General features: G+C 36.8%; 2 protein-coding genes across 5 annotated transcripts; both read right to left on the reverse strand.

Moving 5' to 3' along the window:
• Positions 1 to 446: 446 nt before the first annotated feature.
• LOC139947609 (endoplasmic reticulum lectin 1-like) lies at positions 447 to 16,494 on the reverse strand. Of its 4 annotated transcripts, XR_011787377.1 has the most exons (13): positions 16,113 to 16,494; positions 14,469 to 14,639; positions 13,725 to 13,898; positions 11,852 to 11,929; positions 9,471 to 9,581; positions 8,262 to 8,485; positions 7,640 to 7,763; positions 6,546 to 6,692; positions 5,454 to 5,513; positions 5,214 to 5,308; positions 4,132 to 4,285; positions 1,519 to 3,621; positions 447 to 1,455 (listed from the first exon to the last, which is right to left on the reverse strand). XR_011787377.1 is itself a non-coding variant. In XM_071945569.1 (12 exons), the coding sequence occupies exons 2-12, from the start codon at positions 14,604 to 14,606 to the stop codon at positions 3,514 to 3,516; spliced, it is 1,413 nt and encodes a 470-aa protein (XP_071801670.1). In that variant the 5' UTR covers positions 14,607 to 14,639; positions 16,273 to 16,494; the 3' UTR covers positions 447 to 3,513. The 4 variants fall into 4 exon arrangements, 3 of the variants coding, with proteins under 3 accessions (XP_071801670.1, XP_071801682.1, XP_071801661.1); XM_071945569.1 differs by having other exon boundaries at positions 447 to 3,621; positions 16,273 to 16,494; XM_071945581.1 differs by having other exon boundaries at positions 447 to 3,621; positions 13,725 to 13,895.
• A 460-nt stretch (positions 16,495 to 16,954) lies between these two features.
• LOC139947630 (uncharacterized) lies at positions 16,955 to 20,260 on the reverse strand. The gene is made up of 2 exons (XM_071945593.1): positions 20,025 to 20,260; positions 16,955 to 19,546 (listed from the first exon to the last, which is right to left on the reverse strand). The coding sequence occupies exon 2, from the start codon at positions 19,420 to 19,422 to the stop codon at positions 18,205 to 18,207; it is 1,218 nt and encodes a 405-aa protein (XP_071801694.1). The 5' UTR covers positions 19,423 to 19,546; positions 20,025 to 20,260; the 3' UTR covers positions 16,955 to 18,204.
• Between the last annotated feature and the right edge of the window lie 10 nt (positions 20,261 to 20,270).

Raw genomic sequence — 20,270 nt, forward strand, 5'->3', positions numbered from 1 at the left:
TTTTAATTAAAAAATTACCTCCCCCTCGACTCAAAATTCCTGACATATTCAGCTATTGTGGTTTAAAATGCAAGGTTTATGGTTTCCCCATCACCCCAAGCGAAACTCACTGTTCCTAAAACAAAATTCAGGTTTCTGTACCAAACAAGTTTTTTTTCTCTATTGTCAAACATTTCAAAGTTATGAATCAGTAATCACTTTTAAGATGCCCCCCCCCCCCCCCCGCCGACAGGTACATTGACAACCTCAATGTTATTATCTATTCCAAATTCTACTTTTTTTTATTGTAAATTCTACTTTTTTTTATTGTACACATTTCTCCTAGCTCCTCATGTTTGTATTTTTTTATAGGCTTCTTCCCAAGAGTTTAATGACTCACCACATAAATACACAAATAAACACACCAAATAACATGATTAACAATAAAACTTATATTTATTGGCCCATTTATTTTAAAATATCATACATCAACTCAAGGACAAAAACACAATAAACCAAAACCCAACAGAAACATTTTGTAAAACAACCCTAAACTTTTTTTAGGATTGGCTTTATAACCAAGTCAATTCGATGCACATCCCTTCAACAAAAAGGGTGTGAACAAAAACAAAAAAAATGATAAATAAAGGAACATAAAGTACTTTCAAAAAGCTAAATCTGTTAGATAGTACAGAATTTAAATTTCACAATTGGTAGACAAATTAGACAATGGATCTAAGACATGATTATGCATAAGACATTATGTGTTATACAATGTAATAATGGAATGTAACCCAAATTTTACCCAATGATAGCGAGGTTGAAGTCAACGATAATGAAATCTAGATCCCAGTTAGTGCAAGTGAAATCCTGGGCCCAATTTCATAAAGCCTGCAAGCACAACAAATTTGCTTAGCATGAAATTTCTTCCTAGGTAAAAACAGGATTACCAGCCAAAATTTCCACGTGATTTTCAGGATTTAGCAAACAACAGCTGCATACCAGTATCAAGCAATATTCAACAAATGAAAGTTTGGTTGGTAATCCTGTTTTACTAAGAAGGAAATTTCATGCTAAGCAAATTTTTGTGCTAACAGACTTTATGAAATTGTGCCCTGGTCACAATTAATAGCGAAAGCAGGATCCAACTCTCGCTCATTAGTAGTGAGATCAGGCTAAGGGAATGTGAGATTTCATCCAAGTGATTGCAACAATGAGGCTAACTCTAATCTGTGATATGGATATATTCAAGCAATAGAAACCAATCAATTTGTTACAATAGACATTATTCAAAATCGAACTCACGAATGGCTTATTGAGATTAACTTATGACTTTTCACTTGCAATTGTTGTTTTCTGCATGTGTAAATGCAGTGGACACTATTGGTAATTTCTCAAAATAGTTATTAGCATAAAAGCTTAATTGGTAACAAGTAATGGGGAGCTGTTGATGGTATAAAACATTGTGAGAAACAGCTCCCTCGGAAGTAACATAGTTTTCGAGAAAGAAGTAATTTTCCACGAATTTGATTTTGAGACCTCAGATTTAGAATTGGAGGTCTCAAAATAAAGCATCTGAAAGCACACAACTGTCTGACAAGGGTGTTTTTCTTTCATTATTATCTTGCAACTTCGACGACCAATTGAGCTCAAATTTTCACAGGTTTATTAATTTATGCATATGTTGAGATACACCAAGTGAGAAGAATGGTTGTTGACAATTACCAATAGTGTCCATTGTTTTAAAACAGTTCTGTCACGAAAGACTGCTTTTTATCTCAAAGCCGTACAAAAATACATAGATTAAAAACCAACCCAAGACTCGAGTGTGAATACTCTAGGTGTTCAGTCTCCATGAAACATTAATGGATCATAACAATCCGAACTATTTATAAATAAGAAGACCTGGATTTCAACTTACTCTTTCACGCACGACCAGTTGCTAACGACTGGTTTTAAATCCCTCCAGAAAAACACAAAAAGATTACACTGCCACACAGTTTTCAGAACAGGAAAGAGGACTCTTGATGGTGCTTTTGCCACCTGTATTCGGGAGGTCTCAACTTGCAAAAATCAAGGAAACTGTTAAAGTGTCCATATGATTAATTTGTCACTACAACAAATTGTGCATAAAAGGATTCAAGGAACAGGTTGCATTGGATCAGTCGAGTTGGTCTTTGAAAAGCGTTCTGTAACCGTTTGTTATAAAATGCATATGGTTAGAAAGATGTTGTAAAGGTAGAATATAATGATCTACATAAAAATGCCTCGAAAATTGCACGATTTCCCTTTTACCTCGTGGACTAACACGGTCGGCCATTAATGGCAGTCAAATTTTTAACTCCATAAGTGGCCGATCGTGTTAGTTCGCACAGTAAACGGAAAACCACGCAATATCAAGGTAAATTTGTGTGGGTCATTGTATTCTGCTTTTGAAACATCTTTCCAACCATATTCATTTTATAAAAAACGGTTACAAATACTTTTTGTACACCAACTCGTCTGATCCAAGGCAACGTGTTCCTTTAAGAATAAGAGCATTGTTCCCAGTACAATCTTACAAAATTAACAAAACATTTGTATCTCTTCCCAACACCCAACTCTCACTAAATAAATTACTCTCCCTCAAGAATAATCTTACTCTAGACAAGGCTCAACTCTGTCATTCCAATCGACAAATTGACAGACTCTAGTCCTAGTATCAGATAATGACTTTGTTAGATAAACCAAATAGTTGGACAACGCAGAGTTAATGAAGAAAGGATCATATTTTGTATCAACATAGAATAGTTATGGTGTACTTTTTCTTGATTATAAACCTTGATGGCTCAGTGAATATTTTCTCCAATATTCTAAAATGTTTAAATCAGACATTTTGTTCAGTCAAAGTGATTCATGATTCAAATCAGTCTTGTATTTATACTAATGTATTTTGTATCAATATAAATAAAGTTGCACTAAAAAAAATCCTACTTTCTTTAATAAAAACTGAAAGCACTTTCGATGGATTAGTTTAATTTCAAACATCAAATTTGCTGTGAGGAAAGATTTCGGCTTAACAAAATAACGTTTGAGGTTAGAGTTCTGTTGAATGTTTTTGTTTTTAACCTCAAAATCAACAATACAATGGGGGCGTCCTAAACATTTTGTGATTTCAATCTTGAGTTTTAAACCAAGAAACATTTGACTGAAGTACAGGGGTTTGTTGATCAAAGGGGTTTGGCAATCAAGAGACCAAATTTGCGACCAAAGTCATTGTGACTGACCATGCTGCTTCCCATCTTACAGCAAAAGCACTCAAAAGCAGCCATGCTTTTCTATGCACACTGGATTGGCATGGTTTGCTTTGTTTGTTTGTTTGATTACATAAGTCGTGACTTGTGTCTCGCAAATAAGTTCAAATTTGTTTGGGAGGCCAGAAAAGGTTGTTCACACTCCTTCAAGGTGAACAGAATTCATGGACAGCCTTTTGAGGTGAGTCTGCTCTATTTATGGCTTCAGAGCAATTCTTATGATAAGATGTTTTCTATAAACTCATGGCTTCCTTGTTGAGGGGGTTGACTTGTCATCAGTGGCGACTGGATGCAATATTCCATATTCATCTGCTGTATCTAATAAAGAGCATATTATAGGAGAATCCACCTGCAAGATAGGAAAACAAAATAATTAGTTCTCGACTTTTATAGTAAATTTGACTAATGTGACTGGATCTGGCTAAAGCAATGAACTTTTACAAAATTTTCCTGTGATTCTCAGAGTTTTTTTTTTCATTTGATAACAAATTTGAAATAGAAATAGCTTGCAACTTTATATCCAACTGCCACTCTTTGTTGTGACAAATAGCATTATCCTATGTGGGTATGTAAGATACTATTTTCAGACATAAAGAATGGCAAAACTGGCGATCACATTCGGTAACCATTACTAAATTGTAAATGTAAGCATTTTTGAAGTGTTTTTAAACTTTGAGTTTGTGACTTAATCAAATTAAAATATTTGTTTTACTCATTTCTCAGAAACAACCGCATTTCAAGCAAATCATTTTTAAAGGAAGTTTCACAGCATGACCAAATTTATCTCGCCGAGTGCAAATCTGTGAAAATTTATATTGAAAATGTTACATTTTGTGTTCAGATTGGTTTTAACGCTTACCCCAAGTACATATTCGCAATCCTTGGGTTCTGCTAAGTAGATTGTGACCGCCGTTGGTTGCATGTCTTCTTTGCATTTTAACTTGACCTGTGCCACTCTGTGCTTTCCTGTGATGTCACAAACATCTCCATTGCTGTATAAATGAGTTACACTCCTATAAAGAGGATAAAGAGATAAAGGGTTGGATAAATCTTCAGAATTAAGGAACTCATAACGTCTGGAATGAAAGGTTTTCATCTACACGAATAATGCTATAGATAGATAACAAATACTAACTTTGGTTTTTACCCATATACACCGATGTGTTAGCACTGTACATACTCAGTACTTTCTCGGTTTGGTGACAAAAATCACAGGGTCAAAAGATTCAAACTGCCTCTAGCTACCTGGCAATTTCGGTGGTCTAGTTGGTATGACACTACTCTAGAAATGCAAGTTCTTAGGTTCGAATCCCTACCAAGTATTAATGCCTGGTTTTTTTTTCATAGAACTCAGGAAAGTACTGAGTATACAGTGCTAACACACAATGGGTTAAGCCAAAATGATTTTTCCAATTACTGTACTTCAAAGGTAAATGTCTTAACCACTTCAAATAAGTTACAGGCAGGTTTATTAGCACAAAAAAAATTCTGGACTGACCTACGATGGACAGTTTACTACGACCATAACAACTTTAGCGGGCCCCTCACTTTTAGTGTGCCTACTGTAGATCAACACTCTATTTTGCAGCAGGCACAGGCATACACCTACTGTACTAAGCTTTGTTTCACCCATACAAAGAGGGACACTGGCAATCATGCCTCATAATATCTCTTCATACTTCAAGACTTTTGTCCTGTTGCTGTACAAATGTGTGATACAAGAATGGACAGGGCTAACAATATTGTAGTTGGCTCAATTAATGCAAGTTCAAGAATTCTGAGATTCCAGCTTTGACCAGCACACCATGGCAGATAATCAGCCGTGGTATACGGTCAAGGTTCTGTCACAGTGAGTGCCTACTCATATTTTCTCACAGACATGAAATTGGCCTTACCCTCTCAAGAAGGAAATTCCAGAACTGTTATTGAGGTGTGACTTACTTTGTTCCAACTGCTTTTTTCTCTTTAGTCCACCATGCTTTGTGTTCTTCCTTTTTCCAAGACCCAAGAAGTATAACAGTTCTACCATTTCTATCCTACAATGAAAGAAAACAATTCATAGAAATATTAGTACTTTTTTTTAGCACATCTGAATCCACCATTGCTCAAGAACTATAAATACAGACTTCAAGTATGAACAATTTCAAACAAACAGCATAAGAAAAACAAACGCTACTTAACCTCATGATATTGCTGTGCAAATTTTCCATAACAGAATTCGTATCTCCACCATCCTGTGCCCTATATTGAGAATGACACATGAGATAAATAGCAAGTAAAATCGGGAATGAAATAAAATGAGTAAGTAAATTCACATCCTCTAATTTAAAATGTTTTATATGTTTGAACCCCATATGACAGTGTTTCAGCCAAACAGAATACAGCACCAGCAAGAGTTGTATCATAAACAGAAATATGTGGTGCACTTCCTTTTGCAATAGATCCTGATAAATTCAATGCTGTTTTAATTTAATATTATCAAAATTTAGGGATAAACTACAAGTTCTCTGACCCAAAAATGCGCAGACCATGTATTTGAAATGTTTACATGAAGGTCATCAAAAATCATTTTTGATATTGACAAACATTGCAACTGGAGGGTCTCAAACACAGTGTAAATTTGCATTGTTTTAACTAAGGGAATCAATGTGTGGTGAAGAGGTTTTCAACTAGTGGTTTAAACCCGCTGAGGCCTGGTTCTTGATAATCGAGATGAAGTTGAGGTAAATTATCAAGAACCAGGCCTCAGTGGGTTTAAACCACTAGTTGAAAACCGATTCAACACACTTTGATTCCCATTCATAAATACCTTTTTGGTAAAATAAACATCAACACTTTTTGGTAAAAAAAGTAAAATAAATGCAAAAATTATTATTGTTTAATGAATTCTTTCAACACAACACCACTCCAGCTATGAAACGGTAAGGCCCTCGGGTAAACAACTCCTTATAAGGAGATTGCTGTGTGCGTCACACGTATCGGGTGATGTGGCACAACTGTCCCGGTTGTTGCTCTCGACAAATAGGAATGAAGAAACTGTTGTATAAGCACAGGTGCAAGCTCGCAAGTGACGCCCATGTTTCAACATTTTTTACTGGTCATTATCAAAGGTTTAAACACCCCCACTTGTGACGCGCTCTCCACCAATAGGAGTAGCGAAACTGTCTTAGGTATTTATGAATTGAGGTTAAAGACCTTTTGCTTCACTCTCCCCTGTTTTAATAAGGACTCTATAAAGTGCATATTTTGCAAAAGAAATGACACATAACTCACCCCATGAAGACAGTAGTCCCCATTTAAGAAGTCCTGTAATATTTGTTTGTCTACAAGGATGGGTCTGGGTAACCGTTGCTTAGCTGCTGCAGCTGTAGACTTCTCTTGAGGTGTTGTAGTTGTAGTTGTGGTCACAGTTGTCCTTACCTGTATATAAATCAGATAAATGCTGATAAATACAATGTACTTATAGGCCTACCAAGATTAAATGAAACAATGTACTAAATTCAAGAATAAATATTTTTTTTAAATTAACCTGTTTACATGTTGGATGACGTGCACACAAGCCAAATCGTTCTGCCCTACAGCGGGTGGTTTTGACTCCCAACATCATTTTGGAGCACCCTTTATTATTTTGCTATTAGTCGGAGAGCTGACATGAATATCCACCCCGGACATCCATTGTGTTGTCTATGTAATTTTGTTTACAAAGAACATAAAGGAACACGTTGCCTTGGATCCGAGGAGTTGGTCTATAAAAAGCGTTTGAAACCAATTGTTATAAAATGCATATGATTGGAAAGATGTTTTAAAAGTAGAATACAATGATCCACACAAATTTGACTCAAAACTGTGTGGTTTTCCTTTTACTTTGCGAACTAACATGGTTGGCCATTTATGGGAGTCAAAAATTTGACTCCCATAAATGGCCTACCGTGCTAGTCGAGGAGGTAAAAGGAAAACCGTGCAATTTCGAGGCATGTTTGTGTGGATCATTTATTCTACTTTTACAACATCTTTCTAACCAAACGCTTTTTATAGACCAACTAGACCGATCCAAGGCAATGTGTTCCTTTAAAGAGAAAATTTGACTTGATACAGCAATTAAGTATTTGCCCGTAATGCTTTTATCTGGGTTTTTTTAGCGCGCAACTCTTGCAGACTATTTTGAGATATGGTGGACACAATACTATTACACTAATAGGTTTGGGTAAATTTGTCTGTATACACCCAAACCAAGCAGTGTACTCCTGTAATGTCCGCAATGCCTCAAAGAGGCTAATGGACATTTTGTCAAACTAACTTTCTGGTCACTTAAAACCCTGAACTTTTTAGATCCAAATAACATAAGAGGCAGTAATTATGAGATTCACCTTTGAGGATGAGAACTGCGTTCTGCTGCTTGTATCTCTGTACAGTTGTTCATAACCAATTGGTCTCGTTGGGGAACCGTTCATGGCGTGGCAATTGATAGAATTTATGGGTGTCACTCTCATCCTGTATTCAATTTAAAGAAACAAGCATTCAAACATTTATGACCTCAAAACAACCCTGACCTCAGACCAAATCCCTTCGGATTGGGCACTTTGAGCTATAAAAGCCTTTGTAAGGAAATGAATACGGTTGGAAACATTTTGTATATAAGCAGACTATAATGATTCACACAAATATCCCTTGAAATTGTGTGGTTATCCTTTTACTTTGTGAAACTAACACGATCTGTCATTTTGTAGTACCGAATTTACAGAGCATGTTAGTTAATTTTTTCAATAATGTTCTAATGTGTTAAACATGTTCTAATATCCCCTAATAACCCTCCTACTGTAATGCAGCATTCAGCATGCAATATTATATCACGTGGTGCAGCAAGATATGTTAGCATTAAGTTGTTCCACTGAATAGTTCTGAAAGTTTGGTAAACTATCTTGGCAAAGGTTACGGAAAGTAAGAAGGTTTAACAAACTATTTGGAAAAGAAGTTCACAAAAAAGCTTACTTGTACAGAGGATGACTGCAAAGATTTGGTGTGAGTATAACAGCCTCATATTCACACGTTGACGTCTCTTTAATTGTGAACATCTCGTTCCTTCCCATGGTTTCACAGATGTAGCGCACCCTCGTCAGGCGAGGAATGTTACCACGGAGATCACACGGGGTACCACTGTCCATTAAGACCTCATAGTAGGGGACTTCTTTACCATCGATGGTTATCGTGGGCACCTAGTGAGGGACATTTCAACAAGTACGTCAACAATCTAGATAACAGATGGAGCTTAAAGACAGTGGACACTATTGGTAATTGTCAAAGACCAGTCTTCACACTTGGTGTATCTCTACATATGCATAAAATAATAAACCTATGAAAATTTGCGCTCGATCGGTCGTCGAAGTTGCGAGATAATAATGAAATAAAAAAACACCCTTGTCACACGAAGTTGTGTGCGTTCAGATGCTTGATTTCGAGACCTCAAGTTCTAAACTTGAGGTTTCAAAATCAAATTTGTGGAAAATTACTTCTTTCTCGAAAACTATGTCACTTCAGAGGGAGCCATTTCTCACAATGTTTTATACCATCAACCTCTCTCCATTACTCGTCACCAATTAAGGTTTTATGATGATAATTATTTTGAGTAATTACCAATAGTGTCCACTGCCTTTAATTCACTGGTGTGATATTAGACCAAGGGATGAGGTTTGAAGGATGTGAGCATTCCTGGAAAATTAACAAATAAGTAAAGTCTCTTTGCTGATGGTTATCAGCACCATTTCTAACTTTTCTAATTATGAGAACAAAATACGGTTCAGTAGTAAATAAACAAACATGATATTTGGTCCTTGGAACAAAGTATGACATTGAGTCCCAGGGCTGACCTAAAGTACATATCATATAGCTTCAAAAAAATGTCTAGGCTATTTCATGACGATTTTTCAAAAAAGAATTGGAAGGTAAAAAAATCAGAAATTATCGGAATAAAGTAGGAGAAATGCCTGACATAATAAGCAAAAACAAAGTTATATATTGAGATTATTAACAAGATTATACAAAGTTCAGCATAGCGTGTTGTCATTTCCAACAAGCCATTCGTATGAAAATAATAAAAGCACTGCACAAAATTATTGACACAAAAGAAAACTACACAAAGTTTTCCACAGTCCAAGAAAATAATTAAAACAATATCATATAAAAAGATGACTACTCACTCACCTTGAAATTCTCGTACGTCCCATGGAATGATTCTACTGTTTGTATTTCAAATTCCTTGCCCTCCGGCGACTTCATACTTTTGCCAAGATAAAACTCCAGTAATTTTATTTCCTACAGAAATTGACAACAAAGAGTGGAAGAAATTTTATAGTTTAGTAATAAGTTCATGATCCAAGCAGAGTCTTACTCATGCTAAATGCAAAACAATCACACTTAGATAAAAACACAACTCAATGTCTCGCGGCTTTTTATACAAATTTTGTTTAGTTCTTAATTTAGTTTTAGATTTTGAGAATTTACTAATCGATCAGAATCATGTATTATGTGTGGGGTTTTTCTGTTTATTTTTCAGAACTATTGTGAAGTGCAAGTTGGTCCCAACCAATTTAGTTTTCATGCATTCGCGTTTCTTTAACATAGTTTTATTACTACAAAAATTAAATCATTTTGTTGGGGAAGTGGAATATGAAATCAGTTATCAGTTTGACATCATCAGTTGTTGAAGAGTAATTTCATTCCCGGAATAATTAATTCTGGTTGTAAAGCCAAGGATTCTAAGAAATGCAATTTTCCTGTATTAGCCAAGAACCCCATGGAGAGAAGACAATGGAGGATGTTTCAGTTTTTGATGTGGGAGAAAAAAAGAATAATCCAAGGAAAACCTAAGCAATCTAATGGAGACTGAAAACCAAATCCACATAGTCTCCCTGGTGGGATTCTAAAGCATGTTAAAGATAAACACGTTGAAGCTAAAAGAACTAAAACAAATTAGGCTTCTTCAAGCATTTTGTGACATTCATATACTTAAATATATGTCAGCATTTTGAAATCTACAGGCTATAGAAATTATTTCATCACTACTAAACTCATTCATCAATAAGCTAAAAGAATTACTCAAAAATACATTTTGATAATTACCAACGATGCTATACATGACCTTCAAATAAATAAATGTACATAATCTGTACACAACAGACTCTAGATGCGTATATCAGAAATTCAACTTTAGTTCATAACAACCGTTCTGCCCAGTAACAACCACGTCTTTGCTCTTGCTACTAATTTATTACCGGTAAACTGCATATTTTGTAAATTGCTACTAACTTATGCATGGCAGATGCACAGGATACCAAAAGAATAGCAAGGGCGCTGCGATTAAAATGTCTTTTGTCCATTCTGAAAGTGTTGTTGTTCATGGGCTTTGTTTGAATATTAATCAGACAGTTGCCTAGAGGAAGAGCTAAATTTACATTTTGATAGATTGTCGACTCAGAATAGAATACTTTTATCGAGGGGAAGAAGGATATTATGATAATACTAAAAGGGCAGGTATTCATTTGTTAATCACTCTTATAATTAATGTAAATAAAAACTTCTTAGGTTAGAAGTACAGCAGCTTTTGATAGAATAAACATTTCAAGACTCATTTCACTGTGATGATATGCGGTTGTGGAAAAAGACATCAGTTTTTATCCCAAAAAGTTGAATCTGAGAAAGGTTTCTGTCAGATATGTTTCTCAGATCGTGTATTCCAATTACGGATTATTCTTCCTGTGTGGACAAAACCGCTCCGGATTTTTTGTCAATTTCTCAAAAACACTACCACCTTCAGAAATTAAACTTGTACCGTTAGTTTGTAAAAATCTACTAAACTTTGGTTCAAACATTCTATGAACGAGTCTATATTTTCATCAAATTGTCCCGCTCCTTGTTTTATAAACAAGTATTCATAAATACCTCAGACAGTTTCGCTATTCCTATTGGTGGAGAGCGCGTCACGTGGGTGTGTATAAACCTTTGATAATGACCAGTAAAAAGGGTTGAAACATGGGCGTGACTTGCGAGTCCTTTATTCCTATTGGTCGAGCGCAACAGCCGGGACAGCGTGCCACATCACGCGATACGCGCGATGCGCACAGCATTCCCTTATAGGGAGTTGTTTACCCGAGGGCCTTACCATTTCATAGCTGGAGGGGTGTTGTGTTGAAAGAAATCATTGAACAATTATAATTTTTGCATTTATTTTACTTTTCGACCAAAAGTGTTGATGTTTTTTGCCCGAAAAGGTTTTTGTGAATGGGAATCAAAGTGTGTTGAATCGGTTTTCAACTAGTTTAAACCCGCCAAGACCTGGTTCTTAATAATTTACCTTAAAATTATCATTGAATTGAATTGAATTGAAAATTGAATTGAAAATTGAATTGAAAATTGAATTGAAAATTGAAGTGAAAATTGAATTGAATTGAAAATTGAATTGAATTGAATTGATCAAGAACCAGGCCTCGTTGGGTTTAAACCACTAGTTGAAAACCTCTTCACTACACATTGATTCCCTTATTTATGTCTTCTTCTGTATCCAGTGTTTGTGTTTATTTAATTACCTTGCCAGCCTCTTTCTCTTCATGGTATTGACGGACATGCTTCCCATGACACAGCTCAAAGTTCCAGTAGGTTTCAATCTGTCAAAATTCAACCATACATAAAAACATTTTATTTAAAAAGACACTGGACACTATTGGATTGTCAAAGAACAGTTTTCTAACTTGGTGTATCTCAAAATATATGCATAAATTAACAAACCTGTGAAAAATTTAGCTCAGTTGGTTGTCAAAGTTGCAAGAGAATAATGGAAGAAGAAAAAAACGTAGCACAAGTTGTGTGCTTTCAGATGCTTGATTTCAAGATCTCAAAATCTAATTCTGAGGTCTCGAAATCAAATTCAAATATTTTAGTGAGAAAATTACTTCTAACTCAAAAACTAGGCCTACATTACTTCAGAGGGAGCCGTTTCTCAGAATGTTTTACACTATCAACAGCTCTCCATTGATCGTTAACAAGTAAGTTTTTATGCTAGCATTTATTTTGAGTGATTACCGATAGTGTCCACACCCTTTAACACAAACTTTCAAATTTTTGTTCTGACTTATCAATGTATCCATGGCATTGCACCTGTTTATCTTCAAAGCTTAGTTCAGGAGTAACTATCCATCAATTAAATCGTTGCGGTACCCGCTGCTAAAACATAGAATTCGAACTGCCTCTAGCTACCAGGCAATCTTGGTGGTTTAGTTGGTAAGACACTGCTCTAGAACTGCAAAGGTCATGGGTTCAAATCCCATCCGAGTAATATATGACCGTGTTTTTTTTCACAGAGCTTGGGAACGCACTGAGTATACAAAGTGCTAACACATATCAGAGTGTAAGCGTAAAAGCACAATTAAATAATAAATAATGATAACTCTTATATAGCGCATTTCACAATAACCGTATCAATGTGTTTACATTAGTGCCCTGGTCATAGGGCCAATAACACCCATTTTAATGTTTCTCAGCTCCCTTGTTGGGAGTATACAACCTGGGCAACAGTTTATATCGCTTTAAAGGCTTTTGCATTCACAATATCAACCTCTACCCTCGCAGGTACCCATTTATACCCCCGTGGTTGACGAGAAGCAATCATAGTAAAGTATCTTGCTCAAGGACACAAGTGTCACGACTGGGATTCGAACCCACCCTCTGGTGACTTAAACACCAGAACTTGAATTTGATGCTCTTAACCACAAGGCCATGACACTCTACGGTTAATGCAATTCAACGGTGGATCATTTACAGACCCAAGCTTTACGCTGGTACTACCCAGAGAAGTACCATCAGAAAGCATAAGTGGCTAGTAAGCTGAGTGGCTAGGCCAGACAGTCTAATACATGGTGGCATTAATGTAAACAATATGATAAATTTAATTCATTATTCGTTCTTCTTTTACACAAGTAGTGTGTATTTAAATTTCGCACGTTGTTATTTTGTTTGTTCATAGATGTTTTAATATAGTTTTTATTATGTATTTTTCTTCTGAATATGCCATAACCCCAAATGGAGAAGCAAACAGCAACTTGTCACATTCTAAACACTGACTGGACAAAGATAATAACAAAAAAAGGGAAACCAACAACATCGGGGTTAGCTAGCTGAGTTGGTAGGCAACTGAAGGTCACTGGTCCATACCCAGTTCTACAATGTAGTAAACTTTCTTTTATTCACAAAGAAATTTATTTTTACAATAAAATAAACATTAAAGTATAGCACCTGTTTGTCTGGATTCTGTGTTTTTTATTTTTTTATTGTGACTATAATAAACATTTTGATAAAAACTAGCACTACAACCATGACAATGTGGATGTCTTGTTCTAGTCAAAAAAATCATAGTAAAATCTAAAGACAAACAAACCCTAAATTAATAATAAAAGAGATATTTACTCTAATTGTGCAGATCTCTTTAGAGAAGACTTTCTGCATAAGACTGGCAGCTGATGGTCCTCCATAGTTCACATCATTCTGATGTCTCTGAAGATCTTCATCTGGTAGTATACACTGGTACTTCTCATTGGCTGGGGTCGTCATTATAACATACTCGGAGTTATCTGCAAACTTCTGAAGCAAAAGAATTTTTTGTTTTTACAATCTTCTGCAGTTGTGCAAGATCGACTATGCCCAATTTCCAGGCCATGCTCACCACTGAATTCTGCAGATATAGTAGGAAGAATATCATACCTGAAGAATGGCGCTATCTTCAAGCAATTTTATGTTCGTATAACCACCCTTTTTAAGACACTGGACACTATTGGTTGTTGTCAAAGACCAGTCTTCTCTCTTGGTGTATCTCAACATATGCATAAAATAACAAACCTGTGAAAATTTGTGCTCAAATGGTCGGAAAAAACACCCAGTTGTCACACGAAGTTGTGTGCTTTCAGATACTTAATTTTGAGACCTCAAAATCTAAATCTGAGGTCTCAAAATCAAGTTCTTGGAAAATAACTTCTTTCTCGAAAACCATGTCACTTCAGAGGGAGCCGTTTCTCACAATACATGTTTTATACTATCAACAGCTCCATATTACTTTTTACCAAGTTAGGTTTTATACTAATAATTATTTTGAGTAATTACCAATAGTGTCCACTGCCTTTAACAGATCACACTAGATAGTGTTTGCTATCTTACCTGTATTCCTGGCCCAGGCCAATGGAGTTCAAAGAGGGAGTCACTATTAAGAACATCAGAGTATGTGATCTCAAGAAGTACGACGACCAAGACAGCGATCAATTCCAGTCTGATCAGCACTGTCAACGCTCTCTCCATATTGTCGAGTTTTCAGCTTCCTCTATATAAAATCTGAAACAAAGGAATAGAATTAATACACACACACATTATGACAAGTTGTATTTCAAACAATTTATATTAGTTTTCATCTGAGAGTTCACTGAACTCCAGTGAAAAACTGCTGTCTTAAAAGGCAATGAAATATCATCAGAGACTCCTAAACTTGTTTTAAATTATTTTTACTCAAACAAAAATACCTTGTTTGATGAAAGCTCACATTGTTTTTTGTTTGTTTTGATTGAACTAGGATGGGGAAACTGATAATGTTCACTCTTTTTAACTACCAATAGTGTATTATATCAGTTTATTCTTATTAAAGACAGTGGACACTATTGGTAATTGTCAAAGACTAGCCTTCACAGTTGGTGTATCTCAACATATGCATAATATAACAAACCTGTGAAAATTTGAGCTCAATCGGTCGTTGAATTTGCAAGATAATAATGAAAGAAAAAACACCCTTGTCACACGAAGTTGTGTGCTTTCTGATGCTTGATTTCGAGACCTCAAGTTCTAAACTTGAGGTCTCGAAATCAAATTCGTGGAAAACTACTTCTTTCTCGAAAACTATGTCACTTCAGAGGTAGCTGTTTCTCACAATGTTTTATATCATCAACCTCTCCCCATTACTTGTAATCAAGAAAGGTTTTATGATGATAATTATTTTGAGTAACTACCAATAGTGTCCACTGCATTTAAGTGGTTACCGATAGTGCATTTTGAACAAAAAAGGCCCTTAGCCCATATTGTATTTCTTAACTTGCAAAACAAAAATCTCCATCCACCCTGGTTTTAGGCCTTAGAAGCTGTTGGCTCAGAGAACAAAATTAATTTTGATGTTTCTTAGGCTCATTTGATTGTTGGCATAATGCACTATAGTTGGGATAACGTAACCCTCCTTCATCAAATATTGAGGATCAAGTTTGTGTTCCCTAGAATTTGTGTCATGATTTTCAAAAGTGGTAAAAATGGAGCAAATCTGGTGACTAGCAGTCGAAATTGTACGTGTTGGATCAGGTTTCTGTTTGCCGTTCGAGCATGCGTCGTAACCCTGGCGGCCGTCGGGAGGAGGGTTACGTTATCGCAACTTGGTTTATGCAAAAAATTAGTCATTTCATAAATGTTTGAGCACAATTTACGATAAGAAACTTTATTCCCAGCATAAGCCTGACGAAAATACAGACCGTAAGTAGACCCAGTAACTGGGGTGCTAGATTCCTTTTTTCGAAATTTTGACATATCGTTCAATGTCAAAATTTCGAAAAAAGAAATCTAGCGCCCCAGTTACTGGGTCTAGACAGTGACTGTGAGTAAACAGCAGAGCTTCTGTCACCGGTGGAGCTTGCACAGTCTCGCAGTAAACGAGAATCAAAGTTTGGGTTAAAAAAACATGACTAGTACCTAGTATGAGTATGACTGCTCCCTGAGGGTCGATAACGGCGTACCCTTTTTTATACACTTCATATCGATTCTTTTTATACTTACGAGAAGGTGAGAACGAGTTTGTGCTTCAACAAAAAAAACTTCAGTGCAGAGCTCTGGCCTCTTGTTCAAGTTGTGTTTGTACAGAACACTTTCACTGTATTGACTCACCAGTGAGTCACTGTGTTTGTGTGTAGTGTGTTTATGTTGTGTACTCACTCACACAGCATAATAATGTAACTCGTCCGCAGTGTGAGTATCCGGTGTAGAATCTCGCTAAACTGTACATACGGTTACCAATTCATCCTCATTTATCAAACTCGCACATTCGGAGAATGGTTTCACACTTCACAACCAAACTTAGTTTAGGTCATTTCATTAAAATGAAATGTTACACTTTGTTTTCCTTCCAGCACGACCAGTGAAGTTCCTTCTTCAGTCTGCAACGAAGTTAAGTGTGCTGGTGGTCACCGAAGAGGGCGGTATCATCCGTATAGCACGCCCTCTCTTGTCAGATTATTCACCCAAAATTTCAGAGCTCCATTGACTGTTTCCCCCCCCCTTTTTTGTGCTCTTTCATAAATGTAATAACAAAAATGTAAAAAAAAATGGCAGTAAGCTTTTCTTTCATCATCTGAATTCAAAAGGCCTCAAGTAATAGCGGCGTATACCATTCCCTAAAGATTGGACCTTTTGAAATCAGAGATAAAAGAAAAACCTATTGACCTATATCTTTTTACTGTTTCAAAAACAAAGATTATTATTTTGAATCGTAGGCCTACTTTTTGTTTAACTTGACAGAAAGACAAATAATTCGTTTGCATAATATTGTACTTTATTTGCATAATGAGCTTCACTCCTTTTTTTCACAAGATAACAATATTTGCTTCCGCATGTAAGTAGTTTCAAACAAAAATCAACGGAAGACATTCCACTCGTTTCCAGCAAATAAAAGACAGCTACAAAATGAGTTTGGGCAACAAAATAAGCTAATTAACAAATACAAGCCTGTATCCACTCCATCGGCGTGGGGTGATCGACGGGTTAAACCAGCGAAGCTTATATCAACAAAAAATTTAAATTCATGTGTCAAAGAAACTGGCACAAACAAAACGTACAAACAAAAAATGCAATAAACCAGATTAACGAGCCTACACTCGGCTACATGGAAAGTATGGACAATGAAATATCCGTGAGGGCAGATATGTGTCACCCCCCCCCCTTTTTTTTGTTTTTTGAAGTAGCTCCCTATATCAATAACTCTGCCAAGAATGTGCTCTTTGACAAAAATTACTTTATTATGCATAATAAGTGTTAAGTTCGCGAGATGATGCATGACCGAATGTAAAATTTATAGTGTTTTCCCCAGTGCCGATTTTACCTTGGAAAAGTACTTTCACTTTATTCTGTGTGTCACACCTTATCATTTATAGCCTCCTGGGTTAAATTAACTTGTTTGTTATCGATGATTGGCAATTTTCTTTTTAATAGGAACAAATTTAAACCATGGCCTGATCAACCTGCGGTAGGTGTAAACAGTTCAAGGCCCCATTTCATAGAGCTGCTTAAAGCACAAAAAAGTAGCCCAAGCACAACAAAACTAGGCTCCCCAGAAAAGGGTAACCAGCCAAAATACCATGTCACATGTACAATTTGTAATTGGTATCCTGCTCATTTCTGCTAAGCAGAACATTCTTAAGCAATATTTCCTGCTTAAGGAGCTCTTGGGCCCTGCTCTCAAAAGAATTCTACTTGGGTTGAACTGTTCTTGTCCATGGTACGATTTTTCCACCCTAGAAGTGGTCGCACTCATCGTTATTATTCTTTTGAAAGTAATTTGGCATTCAAATTGGTCAATCTACCACACAAAGCTGTGCCAGTTGAGTTAAACGGAAGATTTATCAATAACGTGTTAATGGAGTCTTGACTCCAACACTTTATAGTTGTTAAAACAACATCAATATGTGTTTATGTACACGATGATAATTACTGGCTGACTTTTTGGATGGATTAATTCTGTAACCAACATGTCTCATATCTGAATTTTGATCTTTTGTAGTTGTTGATAATTCCATCGTTGATCCCTCAGTGAGTTTTGCAACTGTCCCAAAAGTCCAATGGTCCTCGAATCACCTAATATCTCCATTTTACCAAATCACGGTACATCATTGCTACTCGCGTCTAAACAATCGTCCCCGTCGAATTGTTGTAGAACAAGCTCACCCCTCCTCAACCTCTCGAGCTCTTCCTCAGACTCCAACCCTAGCCAGATATAAAGCTCATCGTCCTTATCAGCATTAATAAGGTCCATGGAGCGATTCAGGGCAGGTATGGTGTCCCCTCCATCGAATGGATTCTTTTCCTGTTCGTAGAATCTGAGCGGGATCATGTTCTGTCGGAAAACGAGTGTGGAGAGTGGCTTTGGTCGTTTAGTTGAGGGTTTGGCATTTGAGACTTGGGGCTTGCTGGAACGTTTACTGTCAGCCCGGTGGTGGACGGTTTCACTACCCAAAGTAGGATCTACCAAGAGAACTCTACGTTGGGGTGCCGTGCCATTATCATGCTGGGCCGTACTGGTGCTCATGTAAAAAGATCCAACCATTTCATTGGGTTTCTTCTTGGCCAGTCCGCTGTACAACGCTGGTGTGCCTTCGTGCCCAGTATTAACACCCGGTAGTCGAACAATCTTGTGGCTTTGCGGGACACTTTGCAGAGAGGTATCTGTTCTCATCTTACCCAATAGCTGGGGTAGACTCATTTGTCTTGGTGCTGTCTTTGTTCTTGATATCTTAGGTTCACCTGCGGCACCTGTAGGCTTGATCGGAATGTGATTTCCATCTTCACCTTGAAGTTCTTCTAATTTGGCTCTATTGCGTTCTGTCAAAGTTCTGTGATCGGCGTATGATTTACTCAACGCATTAAGGGACCTGTTAAGATGAGACTCGCGCGCCATCTTGTTAGCGTATTCCCTCTTCTGATCTCGCCGAATGGACCCTACAACCTCGGCCTTGTGGTTCTCACGAATCTCAATCTTTGGCAACATCTTCCGTCGTCTTGCTGCCCTGGTTTCCCTCTCCCATTCGTTCTCTTCCTCGTCGCACCATGCAATCTCCCTCATCTGACGCCTCTCCTTGTTCTGCTTCTGTAGGGTCTGGAAGAAGTCGATGCGCTTTTGGATCTTCTTCTGTGCCCGGTTCAAATCGGCGTTGAGTAGACGCAGAGTTGACTCCAGCTGTCTGAGCTCACGTTTGCCCTCAAGCTGGTACGCCACGTTCCGTTCGCGGCCGGCGTACGTCAGACGAGCGTCCATTTTCAGCATCAGCGTCCTAGCATCGTCCCTCTTCAGATCTAACTTATACGAACCCCTCACCATGTTTCCTCTTAAAAGTTTCACCTCCTGTGACGTCGTTACTTATCAAAGAGAGTCAAGTCGCAGCACTATGATGATGTTGCTGATCAAAATGTCAAGTTCCGTTCGGTCGCATCATTCGTTTCACCTGTTTCAACAAATGTAACATTATAATCATTTGTAATTCTATATTGAAAAGATTTGTTTTTGTTTTGATACAAATCAATGTCAATTTGTATACGATAAGTAATGCAAACCAACCGATCTAAATAATTAAATCATTTCGAATTCATTTAGGTTTTTTTTCTTTTTTTCGTAACCTAATAGAGTAAACTGTATGAGAGGTTATACTCTATTTGGATCCTGTTACACGTATCTGCAAATCCATTTATGTCTATAACAACGCGTTAAACGTGTGATAACTCGTTCAAATTGAAAATCCGGTTTGACGACACTCTGCGATGTATTATTCTAGACACGAATCTTCAATATTTTGTAGTCATTTTTTTCCCACCGTCGCTATTTGGATAAAACATTTTGTAATCTAAAACGTATTGTTGATTGTATTTTAAACTGACACTAATATTGAAGAACAATTCTTAAGGTGTCACTTGAATATAACTCACCATTCGTGATGAAACATTAATGGTGTTATTATGTTCCAAGTGGTTGAGTTATCCGCGAATTCCTGGTTTTAATGCCACACTAGAAAAACCAGTATTCCTCCAGTAGTATTTCAAAGTCTTGGTTGATGTCTTGGTTTGTTTTGGCAAGAAGACAGATCAACATAATCGACCTAATGAGCGACAAACCGGGCTAGTTTTAACATAGAGGTTTTAACAAGGAAGTTTTCCACGCCGCCGAGCAGGTTA

The sequence above is a fragment of the Asterias amurensis genome, chromosome 1, assembly GCF_032118995.1.
Source record: "Asterias amurensis chromosome 1, ASM3211899v1".
Classification (NCBI taxonomy): Eukaryota; Metazoa; Echinodermata; class Asteroidea; order Forcipulatida; family Asteriidae; genus Asterias; species Asterias amurensis.